Consider the following 16,760-nt stretch of genomic DNA (forward strand, 5'->3'; position numbering starts at 1 on the left):
TGAGCAGCCTGGCATCTGGATGAATGTTTTGTACAGTGTTTGGGGCAGAGCTGTTGGCAGGAGGACATTACCTCTAAATTACAGCCAAGGGTTTTGCCAGTGCTGAGGGTGGAAGGTGATATTAGTGCCAGGCTGTAAATAATTTCAACTGCTAATTAAGTACAGTATCTGCAGCTCTAGGCACTTCTTTTTCGCAGATGTGAGTGGGATGGCTCACTCAGTAAGATGCTGTTGTGTCTAATGCTGCCCTTTGCTGTAACAATTCCTCACAATATGAATCTTTTCTCATTTCCCTTTCCTCCCTCCACCCCCAACATAACCTTTTGAAGTAGGGAGATAACTTTTGGTAACCACAGACAAGTTAAGCTGGGTACTACTGAGTCCTGCTGTCCTGAATCCTACTGTCTAAGACTGTTTTACTTCAAATACTTTAGTTTATTAATGCCATTCCTGTCACTGTTTCAATACGAAAGCTCAAAACAGCTGATATTTGATATAATGACTTTTGACACTTACAGCATGATCGTCAGAAAACATATGACTTCTGGAAGGACATGGTGGCTGCTATCCAGCATAATTATAAAATATCAGCTTTTAAAGGTAAGTGAGTTCAATGAAAACTTACTGTAATAGCTGAAAACATTACATGTGCTTGCCAGAGCAAAATAATTTGCAAATACATTGTCAGCTACTCAACACTGCTTTTACTTTTCGAACATAGAAATTGTTGTATAGTATATACCTGTTTATCCTAGAATAAAACATCTTTATTTCTATTTCTGTTTAATTTGGCTGAAACTGTTTTGCTATCTTTAATAGCACTTGTGATGTGCTACTTCACTGAATTTAGAGGAAAAATAGTTTCTTACTGTGATTGGTATGGTAATGTGGACATCCTTGAACTGTATTTTGATTCTATTCCTTATGTTCTTCTAATCATAAATAAAATCACAAATGCATTGGAAAACACATTAAAGTACTAAATAATATTTGATTTTTTTTTTTTTTTTAATGCTCTAGAATTCCTCATGTAGTATTGACACAATAGTGAGGAGATTTTTAGGGTGTTTATAACAAAATAACAATTGTAGCAGAATTTTTATTTTAATAATAACCTTCCTCCACCCAAAGCCAACCTTATAATATTGTAATCTAAGCTAGAGTTGGAAAACATCTTGGATACTTTTCAGCTAGAAATTATTCTCCTTCTTCCACATACTTCTGAATTGCTATTAAGCATACAAAATAGTAAGTTGATAATAAAGGTTAACCATCTTGTGTGTACACACAGTTAATTGAAATTATTTGTAGCTATATGTGGTTTTTTTTTTCAAAAAGTTTATCTGCAGCTCAGTTCAGAATTCTGTATCATTTTGCTGGTAGTATTTTCCAATAGAATTACTGCTGTTAATGCAACATTCATTAGGTACAGATGTAGTTTGGTCCCTCTTCTTACCTTTTGTTTACCAGAGCTGCACTACTTGCTGTGTTCCTTTCAAATGTAATTGACCAAGTTGTGTTAGGTTCCACACAAAAATAGAAATTGATGTCAGGATGCATATTGTAAGACACCAAGATATTCGTGAAATGGTATGTGTTGTTGTTACCATGTTTCCATTTGAGCTTAAGTGTGATTGATAGTTAAGAATTCCTCTAGGAACTAATTAATACATGAAATAAATGTATCCTTTGTTTTTTGCTGATATTAAACAAATCCTAATCAACTGTAACTACTTTTTAGCATTTTTGTTAAATTTTTTTTTCAAATCATGAAAGGCCTTTATTTTACAAGGTGTGGATCATGCAGCATTTGGCAAAAAAAGAATGATTTTTTTTTTTTTTAAAGTGTTCTTTGGAAATAGTTTAACCAAAAGTTAAAGTCTGATCTTTGAACTCATATAAACAGTTGCTCGTCTTATATGAGTATCTCTTTGTGTGTATGTGTGTACATTTATGGCTATACATACCTATCAGGTACCGATTTGTGCATGTCACTATGGAAACTGCATGAAACACGTGTGTGGTTTGACTTAATCCTATCAGAGTTGGTATGTAATTTAGTACACCTCATTTTCAAGAGGCATACTCACAACAGTGTTGAAAATAACTGACAGGCATGAGTTATTTTGGCTAAAGCTCTGTAAAGCCAGAAGTTAAACAATGCAGATTGTATATACTGCTTAAACATTCTAATACATGAAAAGTGATATTCTCTGTCATGCCTTGCTTTGAAAGGCTTCAGAGTGGTCTTATTTTCCTTTTAATAACATGGTCCAGTAGATAAAGCACTGAACAGGGAGTCAGAAGAACCAGAGATAATTTCTTCCTGTATCACTCAGCAGCTGATATTCCCACAGAGTATCTCTTTTTACTCTAAGTCCCTCTGTGAAATGAGAATAGCAGTACTAATCTGTCACAAGTTTGTGCCTAAGTTTTTAGGGATTTTTTTCTCAGCTGTAAGCTTAACATAACTTGAGGAAACTCTTAAACCTGGCTCCAGCCCAATGTCTACATGCCAAGAAGCCCCACCATCTTTCTTAGCCCAGAGTCTGGCCTGAAAACCACAGCCTCTTGCTATAGCTCCATGTCCTTGGTACCTTGCAGAGGGTTTAACCCTTCAGAGAAAAGCAGTGCTCGTTAACAGTCAGTCAAGGTAAAATTTCAAAAAGAAACGTATTAAGTGGTCAGTTGAGGAGCCGCAAAGGTCCCATATTGAAATGCCGCCTAAGTAGTACCATTGTCAGTGATGGAGCAGAACGACTGATCGTTTTATTTTTTGAAACAGGTGTTTGCAAGTCACTTTGGTTTGTTGTCAGTATGCCCTTGTTTCTCTGTGTCCCTTCTCTTTTTCACATGATTTCTTTGATCATAATCAGGTGTCTGGTAGATTTTGCTTTTCATTGTCTTAGCTATGGTAATTGCCTTAGATAATTGTTGTACAATATTTTTTTTGGATGACTCTTTCAGATAGGATTGTCCTGAATCAGCTTAATAAAGGGTGTTAACCCACTCTTCTACTTGTAAAGAAGCGAAGAACTGAGGCTTGCAGAGGGAGACTAAGAGTTCTAAAACAATCTTGTGTTATTCAGATCTTCCTTTGTGAAGAGTAACTAAAAAAAAATTGAGGAAAATCTATTAAACAATACTGTCGGAAATACATGATGTCAGATAGCAATGAACACAGATATTTGTACTTTCAAAATTGTAATTTCTTACCTGGTAATGCCTGCAAGAATTGCCTCTGCAACTGATACTCACATTGAGCATTAAATTACTTGAGTAAATCCTTTTCATAAACATTTAACTTATTACTGGAATATTTTGCAGCTTTAAAGTGATTAAACATTACTTTGTGTTTTACTTTGGGTATATTCTACATAAGTTAGTAAAGAGCAATTTTAAAAGAAATAGCAAGTGGCGATGTATTTTACGCTGTAAAAATATGTGGGCAAAGGTCCACAAGATACTATGGAAACAAAGTTTGATCTTTAGAGGAGTAACAAGGGCTTGGAGTACTGTATTTTTATTGTACTTGAAAAAAATTCAGATTGGGTGATGATCTTTTTTCTGTTCTCTTTTTGACAGAAAAATCAATAGCTTTTTGTAGGAGAAAGTTGCATGATAACTTCTTAAAGCAGGCTGTTTTAAAATGTCATCTTAAAAATCTTGTCTCTCTTGTATGATTGTCATTCCCTGTAATTTCCCTGACACTTTGGAAGACTGTAGAATCTGTAGTTATATAGTGAAAATTATATACTTATAGTATCTTCAATACATTTATAAGATTATATTTCATTTTGGAAATAAAAAGGTCATGGCCAATATGGCAGCTTCATAAATTGCCCATAAAAAGACTTGGAGAGATCTGTTCTCAGGTTTTAAGGATGCATCTTAGAAACTTGTAATTGACCGTTTTTCACAAAGAAGAAAATTATCAGGGAAAGAAAATGCTAGACTTAACACCTGTTTTGTAGTGACTTACATTTTTGTTGTCTATGTGATTGATCAGTAGTCTGAAGTGGTATGCTGATGTATCGGCAGTGTTACTTTAGGGAGGGAAATTTTGGAACTTTCTAAACTACTCCAGCCTCTCTCTAACACAGCATGCACACAACACACATACAGACGTTTTTAATTGCAAGTTTATGTTATTACCGTGTAGTCTTGGCAGAATATAGTAGATCTGGATGTCTGTGATATTTTATCCTTAACATGCAACTTCAAACGTAACAACAAAAAGGCAAAAGTGCTTTTCTGGCCAAAAGGAAAGAATCCTTCAAAAATTCTGCAAAACATCAGGAATTTCCTAAGGTTGATTGTAGTTCAGTGATGAGACATCATTATTTATCTTAATTGTGAAAATAGCAACAAAGAATCAAACGAATTTGTTACACTTCTCTGCGGTCTTTCCACCTAAATACCTAAATACAGAAGGGATTATTTGGGTGCTTTATGTGTTTTACCACTCAAGAACCACTGAAATTTGTCTCGGAAATATTTTTTAAGCTTTTGGAAACAAGTTTTGTACTGTTACAGGCTCTTATGTTTTCATTTTAATATTGTATTGTATTTTCTTTCCTCTAATGCCCATAATGCAGAAAAGATGTGGTTTCTGGAAGAGCTTTTGATAGGTTGCTGATCTGTATAATCTCTAGCTTTTCAGTGTCTGAACAATTACGAAAGGCCTTCAAAAAATGGTCTTGAGATACTAAGGTGTAGACCTATTTGAAGGGGTATTCAAGGAACAAATACATTAAAGGACAAAACCTGATTTAAAGTGTATGAACAAAAAGGATTAGTGAATCATGCTTTTAAGAATACTGTCTAGGCTCCGTTTGTGCAAAGACTAGTTAACTGAAATCACAGGATGGGCAGTAGCACACCCTATGTTTAAATATTAGAAAGTGCTGTTGAACTAATGCAAGTGACTGCATAGGAAAACATTTTTTAGTACCAAAAAAAAAAAAGTAATTCTTAGGAGTTCTGTAATTAATATTTGGCCTAAGCCAGGAGGGTAGACAAGTGGGGATAGACAATTCAGGCTCAAGTGTATTGAGTTTTATTTTGGCTCAAAAGAAAAATGTCACAGGATTGCTACTTAGAAAATGTGGTGCTGCCTACTGTATTATTTTATTATAAACTTTTTTGTTCATAGGCCTATGTACTTTTGGTTCAAGTGATTAAGAACTTCTGTTTAAAAAACTAAGCTAGAATTAGTAGTTTAAGGATTTATAAGGTTTTGATGGATGTGACACTTTTAAAGCACATGAATGGTAACTGTCATTGAAAGAAATGTGTTACCATTATGTGTTACTATTATGGTTTGATAACTTATAAGCACTAATTTTACTAAACTAGTTTACTTAATACCAATAAATTCTCATAGTGCTGTAACAGATTAATGTAATCTCTAGTGTTTGTGTCTACTGACTAATTACTGTCATAATCTGGTACATTTACGATTTAAGTAAAATATAGTCCCAAGATAGTTGTGTTTTAAAGGCATGAACTGTTCAGGGGAAGACAATGCAAAAATAGTCTCCAGTTTGGGGTGGTAAAGCTGTTGTGATTTTTGTGAGTGCCTGCATGGTTGTGAAGATATGCTCTTTTGGAGTTGGTGTTAGTTGTGGGTTTTTTTTATTGTACTCTGAACATTACAGTTTTACAGAATGTTAAGAGCTTAAAAAATAATGAACTATTTTGTTGCTGTGGATTACTACGTGTGTATCAAAGAAAGCTGAGTGGATTCCCAGGCTTTAAATCTGTTTGCTTTTTTGTATTGTGGAAGTATTAGACCTTTAGTAACAGCTAATAATTCATTAGTCTACCTTTCTCCAAGGTAGCTATTCATGAATAAGAAAAGTGGAACTAAAAAATGTGACATGTTATGTACTATATTGGAGTTATGTTTTCTTCCTGTTCGATAGTTTAAAGATGAAGCTGTCAGCAGACAATGTTACTGAAGTCTATTACCTGGCTTTTGTGATGACTGTGCTCTGAGACTGTTTACTTTGAATGATACCTTCAGTTTTTGCAGGTGTAGTGAAGTATGATCTAGATTCCTGGAATGGCTACTTTACATATTATGAAAGTAGATTGTTAGAAATTCTGATTTTTCAATTTAAAAAAAAGGAGAGACTGCATTATATACATTCATAAAATTTTAATGTTGCATTTAGTTAGACAATTGATCATCATTTGAAACAACTTTCTTATGCCAGTTCTCTAAAATACAATATTATTCTACTAAGTTTGAACCAATATCTTCCACTTTCTCACTCCCTCCTCAATTTTTGTTTCAAAATGGAAGTTGCCTGGTGAATCAGATCAGCACCCAGCTAAAATGGTCGGAAGGAGAGAGTGTCAGAACACTGTAAGTGGGATGCTGTTAGATATGAGCAAATAGGAAACCTGAGAAAGAAGAGTGAACGTAGTCAGAGGAATAGAGACCATTAGATTCTGAATTGGGCAGTTGGAGCCACACTTGATCATTCTCCATGAGATCGATGACAGCACTGCCAGAAGCCTGGTCGAGGTATCCTTTCATGTACTCATCATAAGTGTACATGATTGGGGAACCATTTTTGTAGAGTGCAACCCAAACATTTGTTCCTTTTGCATGTACATGGTAGGAGAAATAGTACAGTCCAGGGATCCTGCAGGTGAAGATTCCTGTTCTGGGGTCATAGTGTTGCTGCCTATTGTACAAGATCTTGTCAAATTTTATGGGGACTGTTGCTGCAGGGTAGGCTTTTGAGAGGATGACACTGAAAGCAGACACCGGCATCTCTGTAAGAGCTTGGTTTACTCCTCCTGCTTTAACATAGCTGTCGGGCATCTGTGGGATTACAGCTTGGCCAGGGGGACCAGGAGGACCCGGGGGGCCTGGCAGACCAGGCTCTCCATTGTTGCCTTTAGGCCCAGGGGGTCCAGGTGGTCCCATGGGTCCGCTCAAGCCTTTTGTAGTAATACCTGCTGGGCCTGGCAATCCTGGTGCTCCTGGCTCACCTTTTGCACCAGGGGCTCCTGGCAGGCCAGGGGGGCCGATGGGGCCTCTGGTGCCAGGTATTCCTGAAGGTCCCCTGGGGCCTGGCTCACCATTGATCCCTGGCACTCCTTTAGCTCCTTGTGGACCCATTGGACCAGGCAAGCCAGGTAGCCCAGCATGGCCAGTGTCGCCTTTTGGACCTGGGAAACCTGGGTGTCCCTTAGGACCAGCAAGACCCTGCTCGCCTGGGTATCCTGGTTTTCCCTCTAATCCCGGTAGACCTCGTTCACCCTTGGCTCCTGGAATTCCCGGGAGGCCTGCAGGGCCCATGTCTCCTTTGGGTCCAGGTAGGCCATTCTCACCGGGCAAGCCTTTGGGTCCTTGGGGGCCTGTGTTTCCTGGTGGCCCGGCAGGGCCTGGTTCTCCTGGCACGCCAGCTGGGCCTTGGTCTCCTTTGTTGCCTGGAACGCCAGGAGGACCTTCAGGCCCTCTGTGTCCCTTCATCCCTGGCAATCCTGGCTTTCCAAATCCTGGAAGACCTGGGGATCCAGGCAAGCCTGCAGGTCCAGGGTGTCCTTTGGCTCCAGGGATGCCTGCTGCTCCTGGGGGTCCCATTGGCCCAGGCTTGCCAACGATGGCTTCTCCAGGTTCTCCGGGGGGGCCCTGGGGACCTGGGATACCAGCTGCTCCGGGTGCGCCAGGTAAACCCCTGTCACCTTTCAGACCTGGCTGACCTGGAAGACCGTTTTCACCAGGCTTCCCCACTCCAGCGGGACCGGGGAGGCCACGGGGCCCCTGCGGGCCTGGCAGACCCCTGCCACCTGGGCGGCCTGGAACGCCGAACCCATTTTCTCCCTTTTGTCCATTTATACCGGGGATACCTGGCTCTCCCTTCTCGCCTGGGGGGCCCCTCGGCCCTTGAGCTCCTGGAGGGCCTTGTGGTCCTGGCTTGCCAGGAACAGTCAGCCCTGCGGGGCCGGGAATGCCGGGGGGTCCTTGTGGCCCTCTTGCACCTGGGAGCCCAATAGGTCCAGCTTCTCCTTTCTCACCATTTAGTCCTCTCTCTCCTGGCTTTCCTGGTAGACCTGGCAAGCCTGGTTTTCCAACTGCAGAGAATCCAGGTGGTCCTGGGGGACCAGGGGGGCCTTGGGGACCAGGACTTCCAAACCCTGGTTTTCCTGCGGGACCTGGTTGTCCTCTTGGTCCAACAGGGCCTGGGGGACCAGGGGGTCCTTGTTCACCCCTTATCTGCACACCTGTGAGAGAGAGGAAAACAGGTCAACCAGGGCAGCTATAACAGAATTGCAGGCTTGTAGCATGACGGTGAGTTGCATGAAGGGTTAAATTAACTTGAACCTCATAGAAGTCAAGTTTCTAATACTGTATTTGGTCACTGAGAACCTGATGTTCAAAGCAAAAGTGTCTCAGAACTAATATATGAATAAGTAACAAGTGCAAATGTGTTAAGAGTTGTGTTGTGAGCTACAAGGCCTCTAGAAATTTTTTTGGCTTCAATATGTATAGGGTCATCAGAGAGTTTAAAATATGCTGTGCAAGTAGATGGAAACTATTACCAAAAAACCAGGCAACTGATAGAGCACGTAATCAGACTTGCATCTTGATAAACAAAACCAGAGAAAGCTTCCTGTGCAAGTGTAGCTTCTTTTCTGAAATTACTTGGTGCTGCATTTAAGTAATGAGATTTTTGGTCTTTTCTCTCCCATTTCCAAAAGTGGGCCATGAATCTGATTTTTTTGGTAAACACATGAATGTTACATTTTCAAATACTGTCTTAAAGATTTTTGTTTGTCATAAAAATTTCACACAGTGGTGGCAAGGTCACAACTGGTAATTCATCTTACTGCAGTCAGAATTACGGCTTTTTTTTTTTTTTTTTTTAATATAATGCTTCATTTTCTTAGTTATCAAAACAGCAGGTGGAGCCACTTAACCAAATGTCACACACAGAGGAATAAACAAACAAGTTCACTGCTTATTTTTTTGTGCACTTTGGGGAGCTTGCAGCTTCATCTTGGAATTGGGATGCTGGTTTCTAGGAGATTGCAGATAAGATTAACGTGAATATTGTGAAACTACTTCAGTAGTTTGTAGCATCTGGCAGCATTATAGAATGAAATAGCATACCTATGATGAATGTTAATTTAAGAAGTAATTTTAAGAAGAAAAACTGGGATATAGGAATAGCCTGGATTCTGCTTTTTATAATAATGGCAACATATTCTGTTTTATGGTTATCTAAAAAAGATTGATCATTTAAAATTTGCATTTCAGTCTCTTACAAAAAGAGCCGTGTGTTTTTATGCACGTATATGCAATGACTATTCTGCTGTCTCTTACATAATAAGTTTCTTTTTTCAATCTGTGGCTAGGCTTTGTGAACCGAAAATGAGATGAAGGAAGAAAACTACTCTTGTACATGTTGTGTTTTAGGAAATAGAGATGTGCATACGAAATACATTATATTGTTGTTTGATACTGGGTCTGCAAGATTGCCTTCTTCCTCTGCTGTCAGAGAAATTGTTTTTATCTACCAAGTATAAAGAGTGCATTTTCTTTTTTGCTGATGTGTAAAATCACCACAGATGTGTATCGCCTTATTTTGTACACCTTCCTATCTTATCCTCTTTAAAGCAGTGAAAAGGAAGATTGTTTTAAAATCCTACACATAGAAAGAAAGCGATGTCTCTGATTTATTGACAAACTGAAAATACACATCCTTCTCAGCTGCAAAGGAGGCTGTGGAATCTGCGAGTACCTGTGACAACTCTGGTGCAGTCTTCAGTATTTTACTTATATTGTTGGATTTCTTACTACCAAACTTGTAGATTTAGTACGGTGCAATTGTAAGTTGGTTTTCTTGTATAAGAGGCATAAGATATGGCAAATTTTAAGAACTATGTCATATGAAAAATTAATTTGGGAAAGGCTTAAGCCTGTCAGAATTAACACATCCCCTGCAGCAGGCATGGTGTGTCAATGTTATTTACACATTTTCTGTTCACCACAGATAATAGAGCTGCCATCAGAGGAAATAGTTTACTGAACTGGCAGACTCAGAATTTATTTCATAGGTTCTATTTATGGATAGAACTTCAAAAACTATATATTTACACCAGAGAATACAGATAGGTCAGATCAAAGCCTCAATACAAATACTTAAACAGGTTCCTGAGCTAATGATGTTTCAGTTGTATAGTATTAGGAGGAAAATACAAATAGGTTTTTATGTCAACTGCATCAGACTTAAGCTTCAGAGTGCTTCTCGCTTTTCACCATGTTTTAGATGCACTTTCGTATCAGTCCTAGGTTCACAAAGTGGGTGCTGTTTTTTTAAATAAGATACTAAAGGCTTTGTCAATGTTCATACTATTATACAGATTTTCTGTGAGGAGCTATATTGTTTAAAAGTTTTACTGCTTTTAGATTAAAGTGTCTGGTAATTGTACTGTCTAAATACAATGGTAAGTCCTCTGAGGAAAGGACAGTTGAACACATTAATGAAGTAAGATTTTTATCAAGAAAATTCAAGTAGTTGCTGGCTACTCTTTTATATGTCTTGGCAGATATCCTGATGCAAAATTGGTTTGTATTCTCTGAATGCAGTAATGTCCTAATTATATATTGAATTAATTATGAAGACTTTAGCATAACCTGCAATAATGGCTTCTTTAAGCATTGCTGAGCAGTCAGACTTGATTCAGTGATTATTTTCAACTAGAACTTTTCAAAGATTTCAAGCCAAAGAGCTACTGGTATATGTCCTGGTATGCTGAAAAACTGATGACACTAAATACATAGAGAAAATGAAAGTATATTCTGACTGGAGAGCTGTCAAGAACAAGATTCTTAAAAATTCACCAAATCAAATGAAGCTTTAATAGGGTTTAATTGCCAACAGAAATTGTATGATCTATTACATATTGTCCTGAGTCACAAGTTTGGGCCTAAACTGAAATTTTAGTTCCAGGCTGCTTCAATGTTTGGTGGCCAAGTAGGAAAAGTAAGCTAGGATAATAAAACCTGCCATATGCTACTTGAGCTACCTGCATGTGGAAGAACTCACAAGACAATACAGTTAGATGAATTTGCTTCTGTAGTCTCCTGTTTTATTCTTCCATGATCATCTCAGACTAGAAATTATATTCTCTAACAGTCTGTCCTCTTTAAAATCTTCCAAAAACCCTCTATAGGATGCTTATTTTCCAGACTAGAAGAACAGCAGTGGTTTTCCAGTCTTCCATTTTCATGCTTATTCCCCAAATTAAGATTAGTCATTCAATTTTGAATGACTGGTCTCCCACATCTGTAAAACTGTAGGTTGTTCCTGCTTTGAATGTCTAGTATATAGTCTTTATTATCCTTCATAGATAGACAGCATTTTGCACATCTCACATGTTAATTCATTTTCATTCTAAATGTGAAGATTCATGCAAATTAGATTCTGTGTTAATGTATGAAATGAAACCTTAGATCAGGATAATTAATTTCCCTTTTCACCATGTTTTCTGTCTCCCCTTCTCCTTCCTTAAAAGAATAATATAAATATGTGAATGATTTTGAATGAAGTCAAGGGAAAACACCGTGAGAAGGTAATGAGGGGAGAGGGAGGAAATGCAATTCTAACCCAGTGGAATTTCTAGTTAGTAGGTCCTCAGATTAGCTGTTTATGTACATGTACCTAAATTCATTCTGAGAGTGCTGGTAGTGTTCCAGAAAGCTCTTGTGCTGAAGGCAAGGGAGGAAACTGTGGCAATACTTTGGTACAGCCCAGAAGAACAGTTTTGGGGGCGAATTTCCCAGCCATGCTGCTATCACTTGGCTCTTACTGCAGAATGTTCGTGGAGCACGTGGGCTGGAGCTGGTTGGGGTGAGATGGGAGTGCATCTTGGGACTCAACGTGTGCTTATCATGGGCATCCAGTCCATAGGATCAGATTAGGGCTATTCTGAAGTGAAACCTCCTAAGTGAAAGTAATGTGGATGCTGCATCCTGAGCAGCAACTATTCTGCTCTCCAAATCTACTTCCGTTATGCTTCCCTATTTTCTAATGCACATGTAGCCTAAAATGTTCCTTCTCTGGTGAAGAGAAGCTGCAAATCCTGTTTTCTGCATCCCATACTTGGTTTCCTCATTTCTGCCCAAGTTTGATTATTACGGCTAAAAGTAGATGGGATACAGCAAAACAGAAAGCTATTCTGAATAGCCTGTTGATGTCTGAAAGAAAATAATATTTTTCAGTGAGGTGGGGAGGGAAGGGGATCTTTATGACAAAGATTCAATTCTCTTAACTGTAGTTCTGATAATTTTGACTAGAGACTACTGATAAGCCTTTTAGGGACAATTCATAAATAAAACCAACACCTAGGAAGTTGAGAAGTTTTGATTTCAAGATTTTTTTTAAAAAAGAGCTTTGGCCTAACTGTGGAAAAATAGAACAACTCACAGTTTCAAACACTAAGTATAGCCACACATTTGACTTAAAAGAACAGAGGTGATACCCGGAAATAAGATGTCACAATGTTTAGCATTGCAATTATATAGTGCCTATACAATCTACCTACACAGTAAGAGTGTTTTATGAAATGAGAACTTTTTATGATAGAGCTAGAATGGTTATATTACTATGAAATTAGTCTGATAATGAAAGTATAGGCTTAAATCATGCATGAAAAAAACTATGTAGAGGGCTAGGTCATACTTTCATGATTATATATCAATCTATTTTTCATTTCTAAACTTAAACAGGTAAATATTTGGCCATATGTATCAGATATATACTTAAATTCACACCTAAGGTCTGTTTTGAGTAGAGATAACATGACAGAATACATAGAAGTTCTTTCTGAATATTGTAGGTGACAGGTCTGTTGTTAGTAACCCCAGTATTCAATAAATAAATTTGAGGATAATTAGCATCTTGTCCATAATTACGTACACAATCATGTTGTATTGTTCCCACTACTGAAGATCAGATCTGTAGCTGTGATCTATATGCTTTTAGTGATTATTGTGTAAAAAAAAAATAGTCTGTGGCAAGGGTGCATCTTTGTAAATAGGAAGCAACTGCCAGAGCCACTGCCAGTTTCTTCTGCAGTGGTGACATTATTTTAATAAACCTAAACTGTTAGTAAAAGTTGAATACCAATAGTATAAACAAAAACTTTTACTCCTGTGTTGACCCATTAGGAATAATTGTGTTAGTTTATTATCAAAAAATAGTAAACTTACCTTGACTCTTTACATTGAATGGTAGAAAAGGTGGCCCCTTGATGCTGGATTGTTTCTGGTATCTCTCAGAAAAATATCCATCACTACCATGGACAATGTTCAAACAAAACAGCAGCAGTAAGGATATTTGTAAATGCATGTTTCCCAATCCGTTCTGTGTTAGAAAGGAGAGAAAAAGTTTGTTATAAAGAAAAGTTGTTCAGTTCTGTTTCTTGTGCATGAATAAATGTGTTTTCCAAAAGTATTGGCATTTAACATTATTTTGTGTTGACTTCCTCCTGCTTTCACTAGTTGTGAAAAATCCTCTAAGAAAAAGGAAGTCATTAATACCATCAGTTTGAATGATAGAGGTCTGATACAGATAGCTTAGAGGCAATAGTCTCACTCTTAGGCTGGCATCCACTTAAAATTATTAATTTCCTATTTAAAACCACTGTCTTCAGAAACAGTGATTATTTTCCTGTTTACACTAGTGCTCCAAAAGTAAGTTCATGAGTTGCATGTATCAAAACTCCTGAAATGAAGATTTCAGTGGAAAGACATAAACACTCTACCACAACCTTATTGCCTCTTTCTAATGCTGTAGCAAATGAAGAACAAAGTCCTGGCTCCTTCAGCATCAATGGCAAAAATCTCATACTGCCTTGCTTGAAATCAGGCTTTTCTCTGTAGCCTTTCAAATTGCCCCAGTGGCAGTGAGGATGCTGTCACTGCTTTTAAGTATCACCCCCCTTCCCTTCCCAACCAGAAAACATGCATCCTGTAGAAGTTACCTTCAAAACCAAAGAGAATGAAATTGTAACATACCAGAAGTGTTGTGGAGCTCCAATGCAGAGTAGTAGAGCAGTGAATCCTCCTCTAGTGAGGAGTTCTTCTGCCACTGGTGAGTGAGCAGAAGCTGATGATTTCAAGTGTCACCCTTGAGTATTTATACGATTTTCTCCCTAGGTGGGTGACTGCTGTGCATAAGCTCCTCCCCAAAAATTAGTAAGCAGTAATTATCTGTGTGTATATGTGTGTTTCTTAGGGGTGGGGGAAGCTATTTTGGGTAGTCATCCTAGATCCTGTTGAGTGTTTTTTGTTTTTTGTTTTTTTTTTCTTTTTCCCTAGGATTTCTTATTGTTGATGAAATTATATTGCTTGTAGTTAGTATTTTCTAAAATTTTACAGCCACTCGGTTTTTAGAACTGAGAAAGGTAACATTGGGAAAATACCATGAACTTGTAAGGTTAGTAATTCTAAGTTCTTCATTTGGATTTCTCTGTAATTGCTTCAAGGAAAGAACTACACATTTTGCACTTTGAGCTGTTACCTTCAGGAGTAACCCCACTAAAGTCTGTGCAGATGACTTGTAATTGTTATTGGGATATGTATGGAGAAATTACAATCAATTAAGTTGTTAATAAGGGAGTTGTATGAGAACCTGAAGATTACTTTTAAGCAGTTATTGTTTTAGGAGTTTATCTTCACAGTGTATTTCTAGACTTGTGTTTTGATGCTGGAGGTACAGTACTACATATATGATGTAATCTGCAAGTGATGTTTCTGTATTATGAGCTCTGGAAATGCAAGCTTGCCTTACACAATGAGAACATAATTGTATCTAGTTGTAACAAATGTATTGAAATCCATACTCCTTAAATTTGCAGGTATTATACAGACAGATATCTGGAGCTGGTAGAGCTTTTCTGAGCTTTTCTGCATTCAGCAATTGACTTTTTTTAAGGTTTGTTTAGTCAAATGCACCTATTGCTGTACTTTTACTGGATGCATGTTTTTTTCCTAGAAAGTAATTTGTTTAGTGAATTTAAACTACTGCTGTTTTACTGTTGGTAGATCGAACTTTGCAGCTTCTCTCTTTTTTTTCAGATTATAAACCGGTTTTAGGTGTTAAAGTCTGTTAATCTTGCTTAACATACTGTATCCACACAGTGACTTTTTTTTGGAATGTTACAGTGTTTCAGCATCATTTTGATTAGTGTTCAGTACTAAATAGGCAGTGATTTTCAATCTTGAATTATCTGTGAGTCTGAAGGGCAAAATAAGAGAGAAGAAACAAACCTTTCTAATTTAGGATGGATCTGTAGAACTAAATATTTAGTGCACTTTGCTTTTATCAAACGTTCTTAGCAAAATGACCTACCTATAAATTAACTGTGTATTGAAACTCTTTTGCCAATTGCAGACCTTTTTCACTTGTTACCTGGTATTCAGTCTTGTAGGAGTTAGATTTTTGGATGTGTCTGAAATTCTTTGTTTCCTTTGCACTAAAAGTTAGTGGAAAAACAAAGACGAATGATGTTTGTGTTACTAAAGTAAGCTGAGTGTGTGCTACAAGTTAGTGTCCTGGTTCTGTGTGAATGTATTTATTTTTCAAGTTAACTTATGTCATTTGCAGAAGCTGTTTGGGGAGCCTTCTGGTGAGGTACAAGCAATATCTGTGCAGAAGAACATGCAGGCACCCATATCCTAGTACCAACTGTAGAAATACTGTAATCAGGCAAGGGTACTAGCATGTAATATTAGCGGAATACTAATAAATAACCTGTGTTACTGTGAGTTCTCGTGCATGGTAGGTACAGAAGGGACACCTGTTACCGTTCCAGCCAAAAGACTGAGCTGGTGGCCCTGAACTGTGTGGCTATCCTGTGGAATGACAGGTTAACGTGGACTGAATTTTACCTGCTTTGTGTCTTTGTTTAATTCCGCACTCTTCAAGTAACAACTTTTTTGGCTTTTATGTATTATGGCAAATATCCTAGAACACAAGTTACTGTACTGAAAGAGACCAATGGACCATCAAGTCTGTTCTGCTTAGAATTGTGCTAATAACTTTGCTTACTAGAGGGCTGTACTAATGTTGTGATTTAAAGACTGCTGCAATCATTTATTTAATAGATTGTCGACCAGTTCTTTTCTTCTATTCTTCTTCCTAGCCATCCTCTAAACAACACTATGTTCCATTTTTTGTAAATAAAGACTTTCCACTTGCGGAGGTCTTCAGTATGAAGCCTGCTTTCCCCATTAAGCTTGCATGTCCAATCTGGTCACAAGCTTTCAGAGAATGTTTGCATGTCTGAGATGACATTTCTACTCCTGCTGTGTTCATTCAGTTCTTTTTAATCTTTTTAAGAAGGAAGCTTTGTCTTCAAGTTGTTTGTGTAACTTTTCAAGGTACTTAATTTAAAAATTATTTTCTATAAATTCAAATGAGAATCCTGTGATCCACTTTTGACAGAGGCAGAAATGTATGGGCATAGAATTTATTTCCTTCTTGAAGAAATACAACTCCAGCTCCTTTTTTTGGTTCACATAAATCCAAAAATAGCTTTTGATTTTAAAACATTTAAATATACAGCCCTTAGTGGGAAGTGTGGTTGTTGCTAATTTGACAATATTTGGTTAAGAACAGCAGGCAACAGTTTTATGCACACACAGTTTCATGCTAATTTCTAACCTAATTCATAAATACCCCCAAAGCAGGCACATTCCTGGTACAAAAGCACCAATAATGTACACTGAT

At 37.7% G+C, this 16,760-nt stretch overlaps 2 protein-coding genes across 3 annotated transcripts in view; one reads left to right on the top strand and one right to left on the bottom strand.

Annotated features, from left to right (window-relative positions):
* The window catches only part of NT5DC1 (5'-nucleotidase domain containing 1), a 140,195-nt gene that overhangs the window by 10,236 nt on the left and 113,199 nt on the right, over positions 1–16,760 (top strand). Inside the window, exon 6 of the mRNA XM_013368627.3 lies at positions 519–600. Within this exon, the coding sequence (XP_013224081.2) occupies positions 519–600 (82 nt within the window). The remainder of the gene's footprint in view (positions 1–518; positions 601–16,760) is intronic.
* The window catches only part of COL10A1 (collagen type X alpha 1 chain), a 38,416-nt gene continuing 27,799 nt past the window's right edge, over positions 6,144–16,760 (bottom strand). Inside the window, exons 1-3 of one of the 2 annotated variants that reach the window (XM_021294449.2) lie at positions 14,045–14,181; positions 13,238–13,391; positions 6,144–8,244 (exon numbers count right to left, since the gene is read on the bottom strand). In XM_021294449.2, coding sequence (XP_021150124.2) covers positions 6,389–8,244; positions 13,238–13,376 — 1,995 coding nt within the window. In that variant the 5' untranslated portion in view covers positions 13,377–13,391; positions 14,045–14,181 and the 3' untranslated portion in view covers positions 6,144–6,388. Of the gene's footprint in view, positions 8,245–13,237; positions 13,392–14,044; positions 14,182–16,760 lie in introns of those variants that run through there. The other variant, XM_065056715.1, reaches the window with a different exon arrangement.

This window comes from Columba livia, chromosome 3, assembly GCF_036013475.1.
Source record: "Columba livia isolate bColLiv1 breed racing homer chromosome 3, bColLiv1.pat.W.v2, whole genome shotgun sequence".
Taxonomy (NCBI): Eukaryota; Metazoa; Chordata; class Aves; order Columbiformes; family Columbidae; genus Columba; species Columba livia.